Here is a 17,560-nt window from a genome sequence, read left to right as displayed (position 1 = left end):
ATGTAATCGTAAAAGAGGCCGTTTCAGACATATTATTTTTGGAGATTTGGTTAATGACAAGTGCTGAATAGTGTATGCACACTTGAGTGCAGCCAGCTACACATTTTTGTGTCGATTTGGGTTTTAAAAAGCCAAAATGATGCGATGCAGTCTTACACTTTAATCAATTCAGATTCAGACTATAAAAAATGAAAACAATATCATGCATTGCTTTTGTCCTCAGAGGGTTTCTTTGCAGTGTATTGACAACTGTGACTTGCTGTGAAATTTAGTCTAGACATCGTATTCCTCAGAGGAAGAATCTGGTTTAAATGTTAAATAAATGAAAACAAAAGCATAACCTTACAGTGGTGTTGACAAAGTAAGGTTCTTCCAACCTTCTTCTGTCTGACTGTACCTTAACAAGACTTCCAAATTAATCTAGTGCAGAACTTTTTGCTTATTTAGTTGCTTTGATGTTAGAGAAACTTGTTGCCTTAAAATACTGTTGCTCTAAAAAGATTTGCAGGCCATACAGAAAGGATCTAATGACAGCAGCTTTTCCTTTTTGTACATTCTATGCTGTTACAAATCTGAATAGAGTCACTCCAAAAAGACTATAATTGATTTGATGATGGTGCTGTGACATCAGACACAAATGCATCACAAATGATCTTTGGAAAATATAAAAAAATATCTTTTTATCTTGACAGCTGTTCGAGACTAATTATAATAACCATTATGCCTAATTTTTGCACTTCTGAAAGCATTTAAAAACAATGGCACTAGATAGAAGGTTGTTACTAACTGACAGCTGACACTTCAATGCTACACTATATGAACAAAGAATAGTATATTTAGGTTTTTCTACAAATATCTATGACATTTGTCTGAGCTTATTTTCCAACGAGGTCATTTGTGGCATTTCTCTAAGAAATACGTTTGATTGTGGTTCTTATGTGAAGCCACAGGTGGTTCAGAATAGGTTTTACTTAAAGAAAGGAATCCTGGAACGTATCCCAGCTGTCATAGAGTGAGAGGTGGGGTACATCATGGACAGGTGACTGGCCTGTTGCAGAGTTTTCATCTGGATTATGATAAATGTGAATGTTTTATTTCATCACTTAGAGGGGGGAAAAAAAGATGTTTTTGAATGTTGGCACCGAATGTCTAACACATGTAGTAGTAGTGGTAGTAATAATAAGGACTAAATCTGTGACCTTAGCTACATCCTGGTGCCCTGTGGCTGCACAGTCATGTATGAGTTTGATTTGGCAGACACTGATGTTTTGGAGCAAACAGAAGCAGGAGTGATGGCTCCAAGTAGGACTCCTGTTTGTTTCTCTGCAGCTCTCATTAGGATGAGTAAGCCTTCCTTTCTTTTAATTGAACTAGCTTCAGGCGGATCTAGCGCAGACTTCACATCAAAGTGAGTGGTCTGAAAAAATGCAGTTTAGGTCATCTTGCTATGGGTGGCCATGAAAGTTTGTATTGATTTTGGCACAGTACTGTTGGTGCACTCTTGAGAATCTATTAAATGTCAAAACTTAGAAACCTATTAAGTTGGATGTAGAGAAGGTGGATGAATTGGTATTGATTAACCTTGTCTGACACTTTAAATCCTCTGTGCATTGGCTAAAACCATTCCTAAGAGAATGGATAAGTCCCTGCTGATATTTGTGTCATTCTGTGCTGCTGTGTATGCTGTCCTCCACTCTTTCTGAAGCTAGTGCTTGAGGCTGGAATCTGAAGTATGCAGAAGAGACCTCAGCCAACTGAATTCACTGCTGGTTATTTAATCTACTTGAGACAGATATGGTTTTGCACCAAATGATATACACGCCATCTAAAACAACGTTGATATCAGTGCATGGGATAAATTAAATGACAGGTGAACAGTTGGATGTGAGATGAAAGGGCAGATTTAGATACTCTGGTCAGATTGATTTTGTTCTGTTCTTATTGTATAGGTCACAGCAGTAGTCAAGGAGCTTTAAAAGGTAAAGACCCACAATATTAGATATATTACCCCAATAATTAGGTAATTCTTTATAAGCCAGCACATGGCGACGGTAGTGTGAAGCCTTTAAGGTTCAGGAAGAGGCAGCGCATACAGAGTTGAGGATAACAAATTGAGCAAAGCACAAACTGTAAACTACAGAAGGTGCTCAGTGCATCGTGGATGTTCCTCAGCAGCCCGAGCACCTGATCCAGCTCTAAGCTAAATGAATATTTTAATCCTAATGTTAAAAGTATAGATGTGTGTGTCTCCTGAAACTAAACTAGAAGCTGATTCCTCTCTAGAAGACTGATAGCTGAAGACTCGACCTTGTATTCTATATTAGTTGTTAATTTTTAATTAATACTGTTTGTCAGAATGGCTCTGGCCTTTCCTCTGTGACCTGGCACACTGTCACAGTGTGTTGGCCCATGCATGCACTGCCCCCCCATAGTCTGTGCCCTCCATGATGTCTCGGTTGAATCGCCCCCAGCTTCTCGCTCTTCCTCTTAGCCCCTCCCAGCCTTGCAGGCCAAGGGCTGCATGACAAAGTCTGGAGCCAGAGACCAGCAAAGTAAATGTATTGACTTCATCACCACTGTCCCACTGTGCCTGCCAACTAGCCAGCCAGCACCACTCACCCTTATTGTTGCTCATTAGCCTAGCATTTTGCCCTGCCTTTTCCACATTGACCACACTGAAGACCACACTGTTACACATTTTACTAATAAAATGTGTGTGAGGGTGAAAGTCACACAAACAGGTCCTTTCCAGAAACAGTGTTAGTGGTGCTGACCGCTGTCATCTGTATGATTATTAACAGTATTTAAGTTATTCACAGGCGTCAGAAATGGCTAAAGGTTGTAGTGTGTGTGTGTGTGTGTGTGTGTGTGTGTGTGTGTGTGTGTGTGTGTGTGTGTGTGTGTGTGTGTGTGTGTGTGTGAGTGAGTGAGACAGTAACGGGCTGTTTCATTCTGTCATTTAGTCATTTCTGTTATGCATCTCTGTCTGGGGTGCAGTTATAACACTGTAATGTAAAGTCTCCAGAGATAAGTTGACATGGTCACAAAAAACAGGCAAGCACGTGGACGGCTGCTCGGACTGCCTCACTCACCGTCTGATGATGAAATTTAGGTCATCAGACCCACACTTGGTCTGTGCTCACAATCTGTGCTTCTCTTACACTATTTGAAGCCTTCGGCCTTATTTTCTTCCGTTTTGGCTCATTATCTTGGTGTAGGATGAAGTCTGCATCAGCCAATCTGTTTGCCTCTGCTTCAACACATTTCAACACAGTATAGTACACTACTACTACGAGCAGGACAGTACTCTCCCAGAAATGCATTAGAGGGAGTAGTAGTGCGATTTGTTCCAGCACCGCCTTTGTACACACACAACAGCACTGAAGACACTAATAGGACTGAAACACTGAACCAAGTACAATGCCATAAAGTGCATTATGGCAGACTTATAGTAAGAAACATTGAGTGTGACTTTTAAGGTGGATAATCATGGAAATAAACCAGTTTAACAGCTGTTAAGAGCCTTAACAAATATGGGAGAGACATGGTTTACAAAGTTATTAACCACATAAAACTTTACATTGGCATTTGTTAGTGTGTCAGCAGTTGGATGAGTGATTGAATGTTAGGTGTGTAATGTGAGCCCTAAAGTAACCAGTTCAAAACCAACCAGACAAATAACACGGTGCAGGGTGAATGGAGAGAGAGAGAAAGCTGAGGTATGCTCCGAGGAGAGTGGCCAGGTGCTCCCAGTTACCGCACCTACCAGCAACCTGGAAGACGACACGTACAAGCAAAACACAGCAGGCGCAGGCCAACGCAGAGGGCTGTCAGACACATGTGAAAGAGCGCCCCCTCTCTCATGCTGACGGTGGTTCAGGCAGTTATTGAGGGTGTGATTTGTGTGTGGGTGAATAACAGTAGCAGGGTGTGTGTGCAGCCATGTATGTGACGAAGACTGACGTCCCTCTCAGGGCTCCTTTAGACCGCCTTGCTGTGCGTTGCTGTACAGCTGATGTGTCTCAGCTGCTCCTGTGACAGACTAGAGGAAGGGTGATGAGGGCCTGTCTTTATTTGTCTCTTTTCTTACTCCTCCATTCGGCTTTCTAGCCATCTCCTGCTCGAGTCCATCCCCAGCATCGACACAAAATACGCTTCTCCTGCCCAGTCACCCCCTCTGCTCACAAAGCACCGTGAGAGATGCATTCCCTCCCCCCCAGTGGGACCCAATCCATCAGCTGCAGTACAACTCCAAAGCATACAGCCAGGCAACCCGTCATTTAGAAACACAGGACACTTAACAATAACCTGCAGGTTTTCTAATGGGTTTCCATCTGTATGATATTTAGGGTCATACTGTGTGGTTGCCTGGAGAAAACAGAATGAGGGCCTTGGCCGACAGAGAGATGATGTCAGACCCTTTGTCACATGTTCATTCAGAGGACCGCTCTCCACTGCCTGTGAGCTGAGGATGATGTAACGCTTGGATGCATTCTGCCCTTGTTGGGGAAACAAAAGACCAGCCAGAGCCCCCATACACACACACACACACACACACACACACACACACACACACAATAACCATGAGACACAGAAATAAGTTGAGCACCACAATGCTGTATGTCAGTGAAAGGTCTTTAGAGTTGCAGTGCTTGTAGACATTGATGAATGGCATCTTGCAAGTTGGGTAAGAGTGCGCACACTCAAAGTTAAAGTAGTATAAAGCTGAAGAGTGGAGGTGAACTCAAAGGTTGAAAGGTCCTAAAAGTTTCAATAACAACAAATGTAACAAATGCATTAATAAATACTGCTAGACTTCAGCACTTTCCCTTTAACTAGAGCAGTGCCTGTTCAAGGGCAGTATAATAATGTTTTTATGCCTACATTCTACACATGTTACATGCATGCAAATACATCACCTGCTCCTGTGACAGACTAGAGGAAGGGTGATGAGGGCCGCTCAATTCCATTACCTATGGGGTAATGGAACTGAGGTAAAAAAAAGAAGAAGAAAAGAAAACATAAGGAAATGGCTTAAATTTTCATTACCATCAACACGTCATCATCAGACAATCATGTTCTAAATTAATTTGTGCTGAGAATACACAAATACATTATATTCCAGATCAGTCCATTTTGAAAAATTTGAAGAAACATAACATAAATAACCACTTTTTTCATGCTGCAGTGGTTTAATAGGTCCTCTTTAGATTAATCAGGAGTGCTTTTGAGATCTTGGGTCTATTCCACATAGCTATGATGCTTTATGTCTTTATATTTTCTTTCTTTGTTGAGCTCAACTGGACGTATCAGACGCAACATTTCCTGTGAAGCAGAGGGAAAGCTCTCCCCACCAGCGACCATTAAGATCAGTTAATGTGTATCACATGCATGTGCGAAACAGGATTTTGTCATAAGGCAAATAGATCACGTCTGCAGGCACATGTTCCCACTGTGCTGTTTTATATTTTATGATTTTCCCACAAAGAAGAAACATTACCGGTCCACTCTGTTCCCTGTACCCTGTCTTCCTATAACATTTGCAGCTCGACTGGGCTGATTGATTTCCCTTTCCGCCTTTACACTTGACAAACCACGCTGTCCTGTCCTGACCTGCGGGGCCTAGAGTGAGGTTAACTCCTAGAAGCGCTGAAAGCACATTCACAAAGCCTCATTACTCATTTCTGCTCTTATAAAAATGAAGTTGGGCTTAAGACAACAAAGCTGCAAGCTTGTCATGGAAATACTTTTTCTTTGGTGTTTTCTGCATTCCAGTGTGAAACAGAATCATTTCAATGACATAAACCCAGGAAGAGAAGTGCTTGCATGTCCTCCTTTGTGTTCGTCAGTTTTTTTCCGTCTATTTTGGGTCCTTGACCTGTGAAACATCGTCCAGTTAACTTTCTGCATTTGGACAAATATTAGCATATTATTTGGAATATTAGCGATGCTGTGCTTTTGTCTTCACTCAGTGCAGGAGAGCCAGTGCCAATAAAGGTTGCTGTAACAGATGTTTCATTACCAAAGATGTTGATTACTGCTGTCATGGTCGTTTGGGTTTCGTGCAGATGTTGAGCTCACTGATGCACTTTTTTTCCCCAGAATGTTGTATTGACAGTCTGAAAATTCCCACCCTGTGTCTGGATTGTTCTTGTTTGATAATCTTACTTAAATTGAGATTCCATGTTGTAGGTTCACTGCAGCAACATCCATTTTCAAATACCGCACTTCGAATCTTTTCCAGATCTTTTATGGGCTTCATAAAATAAAAAAATACTGAATGAAATGCACGCATCTTACCAGCTTTTGGGTGAATTTCCAAATTGTATTTAAGCTCCCAAAAACAGGAAACTGTTTAGAAATGACCAATTCCTGTCGTATTTTTGTTCAGGCCCTGAAATCAAAGCTGAGAGTTTGCATGTTCATCAAATAACTTGAATATGTTTGCATGTAAGTGTAAACAACGAATTGTTTTCAAGTTCCAAAATGTATAGATTTATAATCTGTGTGCAAATATATGTACGCTAAAGTAAGAAAAGGATTTTTTGTTCCAAACCATCATCTCATCCCCTAACAGCGACCTCTCTCCCCCTGTTTAAATTCCATTGCTCTCCTCAGTACGGTTAGATCCCCATTTTTATTTTTATTTTTTTAGCTTTAATGATTTTAGATCCAGCTCCTTCACACTGCAGCAAAGGCCCACAGGCAGCCGTGCACTCAAAACCCCTTCAGCTCTACATCCGAGTAAAAATACTACAGTGTGAAAATGGTGCCACTGGAGACCCGCCATTTATTTTTAGTCATATTTTATGTTCTGCAAACTTCAGCCTGTAATCATAACACATTAATAAGAAGCTCTGACCTAGTGTACTGACATACACTTTAATAACTAGTAGAGAAATTTGATTTAATAAACTCATTCTGTTTGCGTAGTAGCGCAGGCGAATTTATTGGCCTGACACTTTTGTGTCAGGTTCTTGCAGCCGTTTGGACCGATCAGCTCTGCAGCAGAGAAAACAAAGTAGAGCAATCTGGGCTGCCGAGCACTGCTGCTCTATTTCGATACATCAAAATAATGTTGGTATTTTATTTTGAAGTGTTATACGTATAATTAAAAATATCATAAATGCTTGATACCGATCACACTGTTATTTTTATTCACACATTAGGGTAGCGTTTCTGTCGAGCCATCTGTTTGCCACGTTGGTCTGGACTGAAATATCTCAGTATCTGTGTGATGGATTAGACACAATGTGTAATATGCATAAATATTTTCTAGGCAGTGTGGTTAGTCCTCAAGGCTCACCATGAGGTTAACCTTTGTAGCTCTTGGTGACGTGTCTCCATTGGAAGTGCGTGTTGCAAACAACTTTTGTCCGTCAGCGAGGTGTGTATAGTAGAAACCCCACACACTCAGTGCCTGACTGCAGTTCTTTTCAACCTAACTTGGGTGTCTCTAATAACTAATTTTAGAGTCAGAAACAAAACTTGAGATTTCTCCACTGCTGTATTTTCTCCATAGCCAACACAGGAACGTGGGAAATAGTTGTGTTCAATCACTGCTTTTAGCTTTTTGTGTCTGCAAGTTGGACTACAGTGATGTTTCCTGGAACAATAATATCCGACCTCTGCGCATGTGGTTTGGATAAATCAGTCCAACCTGTCACTGGCACAGCAGAGCAGAGACAGGATGAACTGGGTCATCATTGGATTATCATTTGATATTCATAAGCAGACTTATAGTAGAAAACGAAGTGAAGCTGTTCTCCAGCAATCGGTCAGAGCAGGCGTCTCAGCTGAGCAGCTCACGGCTTATGTGGAAATCTGTGTTTTTATGAAGGCTTAGAAAGTTTTGGCTCAGTGGTGACTGCTGTCACATTGCCCCATTCCTTTGGTAAAAGATAGTGCAGCAGGTGGTGTTAGAGATATTATTTGTGATCGTCACACCATCTTGAGAAATCTGCGTAGAAGGACCGGACACACACACACACACACACACACACACACACACACACACAGAGCAGTGTACTTCTAGGGTTTGGCACACACACTTCCCGCTGCTGCTCTCCTTCGGCGTTGTGCACGCCTTCTGAAGAACCCTCCCCCTCTCCACTCCAGCGTCACTAAAAACAGTCGAGAGCTCGTCAGTGCCATCACCACCACCTGTCCACTCACCTGCCTGGCACCGCCCCTTGAGCTCACTGCACCACCCCTCCCCTGCAGCTGAGCCAGGGACCACACCTCCGCCACTGTCCGTACCCATAAGTTGAATTGGACTGTGTGGATATTTGAACTGTTTGTTTGCATGTTTTTCACGCAGAACTGGGAGAGACTTGCACCCCCCCATGCGGCTCTGTACCCTCGTGGCTATTACCTTTTTGGTAAGCCAGGCTGTTTGCAGTCTCTTTTTAATCCATCTTATATGTGGATGGTACATGTGAAGTTGCCACAGCTGATTCAACTTCTGCTTCAGTTTTTTTAAGGTAGCTGGCTGGGAGCAGACCCTTTAGCAGAGCGTATTTTTGGTGACTCTATTTCTACTTTGCAAGTGGGGTAGGCTGGGAGCTTATTTAGGTTATTAGGTTATATGAATAGCTTCCCATTATTTACTGCATTTGCAGATCATCACTTATTGAAAAGCTTAATTGGGTGCATTTTGAAGTTTGATAATGGGAAGTCATGGTAATTGTGTTCTTGGAAGAGCTGAATGTCTCCTCAGTAGATCACTTTCAGTCAGATGCCACTTTGCTTGAGGACAGCACAGCGAGGACTGCAGATGTGGAAGGAGGGAAAACAGCTCCCTGGCAAGTGCACACACACCCTCTCCCCTCCCTTTCCTTCTCCTCTGCTCCTCTCTCTCTCCATCCCTGCTCTTTGTCCTGGGAACATACCAACCAGAGAGGGTTAAGAGGAGGAGAGAAGGGGGAGGGGTGATCCAGCATGTCAGACAGGGAAGAGGAGGAAAAAAGAGAATAGCATGTGGTGCAGGACACAGAGAGCAGACGGTGAGGTTGCCAGAACAGGACTGAAGAACACATCTTACTTTTTGTTTTGTTTTTTGGACATTTAAACCAGGTTGTTTCCATTTATGTTTTGCTGCTGCTAGTCAGATTTTCAAAGTTGTGTTGGGTGCCAGCCTCCAGAGAAAGAAGGTTTAAAATTGGGCATCCCAATGGTGGAATGGAAGAGAAGGCAAAATGGAGGAGATGAAAGCTGTCCCGTTGAGTAATCCACCAAACCGGCTTTCATCCTCTAACACCAGCTGCTGATGATATTGTTGCCCCCTCCTCTCTCTTTCTCTCTCCGGATCCCACACTGGGAGTGCTTACACTGTATGTGAAAGAAAGTGGGGAGCTGACATTTACGTCCCGCCAAGGGGAATTGTGCTCCGTGGCAGAGAAACCCAAGCTTGGATGTACATTCTTAGACTTGAGGAACAGAGACTGGACAGGTGTTGGAGCGTTAAGGAGCTGCATGAAGGGAAGGAACGTAAACCAGAGCTGACCTACTGTAAGTATGAGGGCTTTTTCTGCCCTTTCAGTTCTTTCTGTAACAGTGTTCTGCTGCTGCGGTTACAGAGCTGTGCTTCCCCGTTGTCCTTGTGTGCCTGCAGGACTCGTGAAAAAAAGCTTGTGGCCGAGATATCGGTGTGGCACTGCATGCAGAAACCTTTGTTAGAGCGACAGCTGAGTTTAACACGGATCTCCAAGTAAATGTCTTTGGAAAATGATCAACGTGAAAGGGCTTTTCTCTTTCTTTTAGGAATTCCACAGGCCAGCTTTTACAACACTGTAAACAAGAACAGCTGAGGGACAGACCATCCAGTGATATATATTTTTCCCCAGTATGACCATATATAGCACAGCATGACCACAGTGAGGAAACCAGTGTGGGTTTTTGTTGTTGTTGTTTTGACTTTTTTTTGTGTGTTTTTCTTTTGATTTTCATGACATTGATCCAAATCCTTCATGTCAGCCTTGTTGTTATCTGTGGGTAGGTTTTGAACTTAAACCAGTATATCCAGAATTCTTCAGTATTTCTCATTTCCTGTGAAAGGCAGTCTGTTCCTATGCTATTATTCTGGAGCTGTGGTTTTTGAAACCATAGTTTGCCAAGTACTGGCAAGATTGCAGCTGCCTTTGTGGTCTCAGGGACAATGTGTGCTAGTGCAGCACAAGTTGGATTGAAAGCGAATTGCAATGTGGCGAGCTGCAGGAAATGCAGAAAACAGGCCTAGAATGGTAGGTAACGTGTGCGGCATGCTTCCCAGTTTGGGTGCATGGGAGCATTTGCAGGTTCTCTTCAAAAGTTCTTAATAAAAGCAGACGTGCTTGCTGAAATGGCAAAACTGCTGCCTTTGTTTTGAAAACCTTCATCACAGCTGAAAATGTCTCTGGGGTGCTCACTTCAGTTCTGTTGTTTTTCAGCTGGGAGCCAACCTGCAGTTCACTTACCCCCAGCCTCGTTTATTCAGTAGATGCTATCTGTAATTTCTACATGCTGTCAGCAGAGATGATCATCGGGGACTTGGGAATCACAGCCAGGGTCTCTCTAACCGTTATCATCATAGTTTGAGAAAGTGTCTTTCTGGGAAATAAAACAAAAGTCTGTGTTTTGTTCATACACAGTGTGAATCATATTAGGTGTAATGTTCTAGAAACTAGTGTTGAAGTGGTTTTGCCATTATTAGTGTACAAAACTGTAGAGAGAAACAGACATGTAGTCTCACCGCTCACCGTGCCACAGATATTTTACTGGTGTTCCCCTGTGGTAACCAGGAAATCAGCATCTAGCTGAATTACTGCTACCTTCTGATGATAAAGACCTATTACATCATATCATGCACTAGTAAAAAAAAACAGGGAAAATATATTTAAAAAACATTAACAAACCATAGAAATAATAAGACTGTTTGAGTATTTAAAAGATTTTGGAGCCATTGTCCTGCTATAGGGAGGCTGCTGCCTTTGTGCTTGGTCTGCAGCTTGGTTTAGGTGTTTGGGAGATATCAAAGTGATATTCACATGAATCACAGGACCCGAGGTTTCCCAGCAGAACAGATCATCAATATATTCAATTCACCAGTCAGATTTTGTTGTTGTGGTTAATGTGACAGCTGCCTGGAAGTTAAGAAATCCTTCGCTTTGTGTTTACTTTGTGTTATTTTCTGAGCATGTTAGTATTCTGGCTTCAAACCCAACAGATCTGACTCTAAGCTTGGAGTTTATTCCTCTTTTTACCGGCCTTGATTTGCTATACAATAGATTTTAGCTACATAAGCCTCTGTGACTTATTGTAACCCTGCTATTGCTGTGCTGGCATTACTTTGCAGTATTGTTTGTTTCTCAGGTAATATTAGCTGCTGTATGTATATCCCTGCCACAATCAAGGTGATCCTGAGATTGCCACTGAGAGGCATGATGTTCTCTTTGTTCACAGTATCATCTTCTTTACATAACATTTTTTTTAACCTTTAAGTGTTTTGTGACCAGAAAGTTCCTCATCATCCCAAATTGAGTCGTAACCGTTCACATGCACATAAATGTATTGCAGAAACAGCACAGAGCCTTTCGTGTGCTGGATGGAGTCCCACAGTTTGCATGACAACACACTCGGATATTGCTAAATCAAAAAGTTCCACAGTGACTGCACCCTGAAGCATTTCCAAAAGAACTTTGGGTGCAAAATATTGATGCTCAGCAACATCATGTGGAACAACTTATAATCACGCATACACACCACTTGCTTAAGAGCAGAGCAGAGTAGCACTTTAATGTCCCTGAGAGGCAATTTGGCTTATACACAGCAATCAGTAATAACAAATACATACAAGCACAGCAATAAATTGAAATAAACAGTGAACGCAAAATACACAAAAACTGAAAGAAGCCAGAAACCAGACAAAATGGCTTTTGTTTAAAAAGCCAGTACCTGATGGATTGAATGACCTCATGTCTTTCCTTTTTATTGCTGAGAAACAACTTTACCAAACAAACCCTGACAGTAACAGTCACATAAAAGTCACTAAGACAAAAGACTGCATGGAGCAGTATTATGGGGTTGGATAGGATAAAGAATGACCTCATATGTATAACTGCCACTTCTAAGGAAGTAGAACCTCCATCAAGTAAACTGAACTTATCCAAAAGGCGGCTTTTAAATTTGCAGCAGTGCTTTCACACTTCCTGCATTTTCTGTTTTTTGTCAGATTGTGATCAACAGATCATGAAAAAAACAAATCTTCAAAATAAAGAATACTTTGATAATGACATTGATGAATCATTTATAAACACTAAAAATGTTGTCAGGTTAGACGATACAGTCATACTGGTGACACTAGTGTCCTAGTTCTAAGTTGATAACAGCCTGTTTTATCGATTGGTCCATGTGTGCAGTCCAGACCAAAATACTTTTAAAAAGCCAGTAGATCAATACCACGTCTCGCCCTGGTCCAGTCACCACTGAGCAGCTGGACTTTAGATGGGTTTTTATGTTGTTTTTGTTGTTGTTTGTGTGTTTTTAAGCAGTGTGAGCAGCCGGTGACACGCCATTCATTTTTACACCATCAGCCCAGTTCGTGATAACTTTGCCAATTTATTACTTAGCAAACTAAGTATTTCCTGATACCTGGAAAACCAAAACTTGCATCAGCCTCAGATGATTTCTGTGAGGCCAGGTGATTAGCCAGATTCTGCATTGTCTGACTCAAAACATATAGGATCATATCTATGCTTTATCATCTAAGGAGGCTTTCCTTAACTAAAGCAGAGAAAACACAAAGGAAAAGGAGAACGTGACCAGTTTTTGGATAAATTGTCATCCTCTTCCTCCTCCTCACCTCAAGCCTGATCTCCTGAACTGAAGTCAGGTTCAAACATATGAAAATGTGCGTAAACGAGCTCATTGATTCCCGTTGTTGTCAGCCAGAGCTGTTGGTCCTACAGCAGCCACTGTAACTAGGATTAACTACTGACATCTATTGGTTTTACTGTAACAGTTGCATGCAGCCTTCTTTGTCTTTGGGTACCCGCAATCTCTCTTTTTGTGCCCATCACCACCTCTTCTCTAGATTTTTGTTGCTGTTTTTCACTTGAGTTGTATTTTTACATGATATTGAATCATGCTAATCAATGCTAACAATCCAAGATCAAAAGTATTGACAGAAATACTCTTCTTTTGTTTAGTTCTGACTCCGATGTTAACAGGTTAATCGAAGGTAGCATTTTACTTTACTATCATGAAAAACATTAAATGCTGATGTTAACATGAACACTTTTAGTAGATTTTTTTTAAAAAACAGTTGAAAATTTCTCCACGTCCCATCCACGTTTGGGACCTCTTTCTCCTGTGGACTTGTTCCAAAAGTGCATCGCTGTGTTTTTGGGTATTAACTTCCAAGTACAGTTCAATTTGTTTTTGTTTTATTAGCTTTTATCCTTTTCAATGCTTTACTTGTAAACAATTCCCTTGCTTTTATTTTGAAAGTTAAGTGGCGCTAACCAGCTAACCTTGGCTGTTTCCTGTCTTCTGTTTCCCTCTTTCGAGGCTGACCAGTCAATATTCAACAACTGTATTAAATCAAACTTGCTTTAATGGGATCCAGAACACTTCCATGTGTTTTCATCCCCCGCACTGGCACAATGACATTGTTCCGACAGGCTCTGTTTAGTGGACCCACACAGCACATAAATACCCTCGATCTCAGTTTTTATGTCTGCTGTTGTGAAAGCAGAACTTTTGTTTGCGTTAACACAAAATGCAGATCTAACATAATGATGCAGCAAATGGGATAGAAGATAAAAATGTTTCATGAGCGGGTCACTTACTCTTTCACAATTTCACAGTTAATACAAAAGTTAAAAATTTGTTTTTTTTAATTTGTATTTTACAAAATGTAATCACTTTTTTATTCAAAATAAGAGTGTCTGCAAACTTTTTCAGTTTTCTCAGTCGTACAACTAATTCCTATCAATAAATCAGCAACCAAACCTCCCTGCAGTAGACTGGCAACCAAAGACCAGGCATAGATTTGGGGAGAATAGAAGTGACACATAATGGCATTGACCTGGTATTCATTCACCTTTGCAAGTACAGAACGTAATGAATATATATTCATTCTTTATGTTCTGTATTTATTTTTATTCTGACGTGGAGACAAATGATTCATAGATGGATGGATGGGCTGCCCTGAAAATGCTGTTTTAAGTTCTGAACTTCCTGAATCTCTGCAGTGGAGCCAGTGATTGCAAACATTAGCACAACTATCTGACATGATAGCTTCTCCTATGGGAAATAGAGCAGGTTCAAAAGCACCAGCTCTTATATAATGCAAGATTAAAACACCTGTTCAACTTTTCTTTGTATCACTGGTATAAAAGAGGGATTGGGAAACCACATGAGGCTGTTTCATTAAATGGCTAGTATCAAAGAAGAGACAATAACAGTATGTTGAACACAAAGACGTGCGGTTTTGAACAATTAAATCTGTTCAACCAGTCTTCCCTGCATCAGAATAGACTGGTGGGATGGCAACCTGTCACCATGGCTACGCAAATTATGTCATAGTGGCAATGTGCACTGGAAGACCCCAATTATGAGGTGTCTCTGCATACAAGACCTAGTGCCAGATGATATGACAACATGTGCTATAAATTTGGTGAATACCGTTTCTAGTGTTAGGCTGTTCTTACACACTTTTCATGTGATTTTTGCAAATTTACCTCCTATAAGATATTTGGCTACCTGATAGTACCATATCACCCCAATAGAGTACTTTGCTCTTAGCGAGCACTTACTATATTCCATCAGCATGGTGGCCGTTGCCTCTGTTCACTTGGAGCTCATAACTTTAATTATCATTATATCCTTTTATTTCCAGGATCATAATTTACATCAATTGTTTGAATTTGTCTGACAGATGTTGTATCTCGGGTTCAGCTTGAGATCCTGAGAAGTGCTGGAGCTTAGCTTTAGGACTGCTGACGCAATCCAGGAGTGAGCTACATTCCCATAAAGAAACACTGAAAAAGAACCTCTGGTTCTCTTTGCAACCACACTCAGTATCTCACTATGGGAAGCACCTTGTGGCGTAACCAATAACAGAAGCTCCACTACCACCACATCTTTCTAAAACAGACCAATCACTTCAAGGACATGGAATCCCCCTCCCCCTTTTATAATAGCCCCTGGTTCCACACCAGGTACTCACTTTCTTTCCTGTGAAGATCATTAGAGTGGTCCTGGACCATAGAGCATGACATGCATTGCCAGAGGTTACAGTTTGCAATGAAACCATCCAGGTTCAATAGCACGGCATGTTCATTGGGTGCAGGGGGAGCTGAAAGGGCTTTGGACAGCAAAGTTTCTTCTCTTGTAGGCTGAAGGGCAGGAAGCGATGCACTGGAAAAGATAATGAATGGATACCTAAATGGATTTATGTTCCCTCAATTCTCACTTCAGCAAATACAAATTCATAATTTTGAATGCCCTTTAGGGCATAGTCTAAGAATAGCAGACCCTCTTTTTCAGACTGGCACTCACCCTTGGGGTTTTCTCCAAGTATGTTAAGGCAACTCTGAACCCTTGGCAGGCGGCAGGGCTCAGTGTGTTTGTATATTTGAAAGATTTTCTAGTATGTGTGAAGAGGCACTGGAGAAAAACACCCAGGCACTATTATGCAGCCTGTCTGGCTTGATTTTCATCATCAATTGTATCAAGAGTGTGCCGTCTCCCACTCTGAATATTAAATATCTGGACCTTGAAATGAACAGTTTCTTTTCAGGGTTTTCTATCGAGAGGTTGCATGAAGAAAATTTTCCTGCACATTGCTCTGTTTCCCAAGGGAACCATGGTCTCTATTTCTTGCTGCTCCTGAAAAATTGTCATGTCTCGGTCAGGACAGAATGCAACAGTGGTGGTGTATATAAACTGTCAGGGATGCACTTGTTTCGTGACATTACACAAGCTTTCTTTCTGCCTGATTATGTGGAGCAGCAAGCACCTCCTGCCGACTCATGTTCCTGGTGTGTTGAACACCAGAGCAGATTTGCTCTCCAGAGGGAAACCACTGTACGGGGAGTGGATGCTCAACCACAAAAAAGTCCATCAGCTGTGGGTCACGTTCAGACAGATGTCCATAGATCTGTGTGTTTTCATGCAATGCAAACAATGTCCTTTGTTCTTTAAGAAATGAGGGAGTGTTCTTGAAGTGACTGGTGTGTATATTAAACAGGCATAGTGGTAGTAGAGCGTCCATGACTGGTCATGCAAGTGGAGCTGGGTCTTCAGAGAACTGGGGTTACCCTGGTAACCAAGCATTAATGAATCCCTGTTTTTTTTTATAAGAGAGTGAAGCATTTCAACAAAACTTCCCTACTTGCTTGGTCACCGAAAAACGTGCTTAGAATAAGTATGGAGGGGCTGGTCGGCCATCCTAATATATGGGGCAGAGCCTTGAGTGTAGCTCAGCAGGTCACTGGTGCTTCTGTAGTTCATCATGCCAAAGCAGTTCTCTGTAGAGAAAGATGTAACGTTAGAAAAAGAAATGAACTGACTTCCGTTAACTGAGGACCGAGGTCTACTATTACAAGTTTGTGTGTGGATGGCACTTTGATATGGCCCAAGCCCACAAAACTACTCCTGAAACCATTCATGAGCCTGCGTTTGTCACATATGTCAGGCAGAGATGCATATGATAAAACAAGGCAAGATAAACCAATACTTTTTAATCATATTTAAAGAACCACAGTTGCTTGAAGTAACCCATGTTATGCTCATCGAATGCCTCAGACCTTCTCTTTGTTTTTCAGCTGTCCCTTGGCGATGAACAAAGCGAAGTGACGCGGAATGGCAATGAATCTAAGGAGCTGGTGTACTTGGTTCATATTTACTGCCAGGTAAGACTGCAAACTCCTGTGCATTGGTGGTGCATTAGTGTGTGTATGTAAAACAAAAAACAAACTTGGCTGTGGGAAGTCTTTATTGTTCAAGCTCGGGTCCTCTACCAGAGGCCCGGGAGCTTGAGGGTGCTGCATAGCATCTTAGCTGTTCCCAGGACTGCAGTGTTCTGGACAGAGATCTCAGATGTTGTCGATGGGATCTGCTGGAACCACTTGCCCAGTTTGGAGGTCACTGCCCTAAGTGCCATCACCAGTTTGTCCATCTCTATCTGGAAGTCCCAAATGATCTTAGCTTGGTCATTCTTAACCACCCTAGGGGGCACATTTCATTTTGACCTTGTGATTTCTAGGCCATACTCAGCACATGCTTTACTGACAGGCTTGTTCCTGAGCTGCTGCTGTTTCTGTGCCGTCTTTCAGTCTCAATATCATCCATCATTCCATCTGCCGGTGGCACATGCTGTGAGAAAGTGTAGTGACTACACTGATATAAAACCAATAAATTATACCTGCTTTAAATTTGACTGTTGTTGTCTCTAACTTTGCACAGTGATGAAGCATTCCTTGTCATTTTGGATCAACTTCTAAAGTTCCCATTCAATTATTTTTTTTTAGATAAACTTCAGTAATGTATGCCAAGTCTTCTCCACTATGTCAAAATG

General features: G+C 41.7%; 1 protein-coding gene across 6 annotated transcripts in view; it reads left to right on the top strand.

The window, feature by feature from the left end:
* The window catches only part of arhgap32b (Rho GTPase activating protein 32b), a 126,403-nt gene that overhangs the window by 69,295 nt on the left and 39,548 nt on the right, over positions 1-17,560 (top strand). For all 6 annotated transcript variants that reach the window (XM_023153341.3, XM_012923626.3, XM_012923627.3 and 3 more), the window contains exon 6: positions 16,809-16,895. In XM_023153341.3, coding sequence (XP_023009109.2) covers positions 16,809-16,895 — 87 coding nt within the window. The remainder of the gene's footprint in view (positions 1-16,808; positions 16,896-17,560) is intronic.

Source organism: Maylandia zebra, linkage group LG10 (assembly GCF_041146795.1).
Source record: "Maylandia zebra isolate NMK-2024a linkage group LG10, Mzebra_GT3a, whole genome shotgun sequence".
In the NCBI taxonomy this organism is placed as follows: domain Eukaryota; kingdom Metazoa; phylum Chordata; class Actinopteri; order Cichliformes; family Cichlidae; genus Maylandia; species Maylandia zebra.
This window is presented reverse-complemented; position numbering and strand designations above follow the sequence as displayed.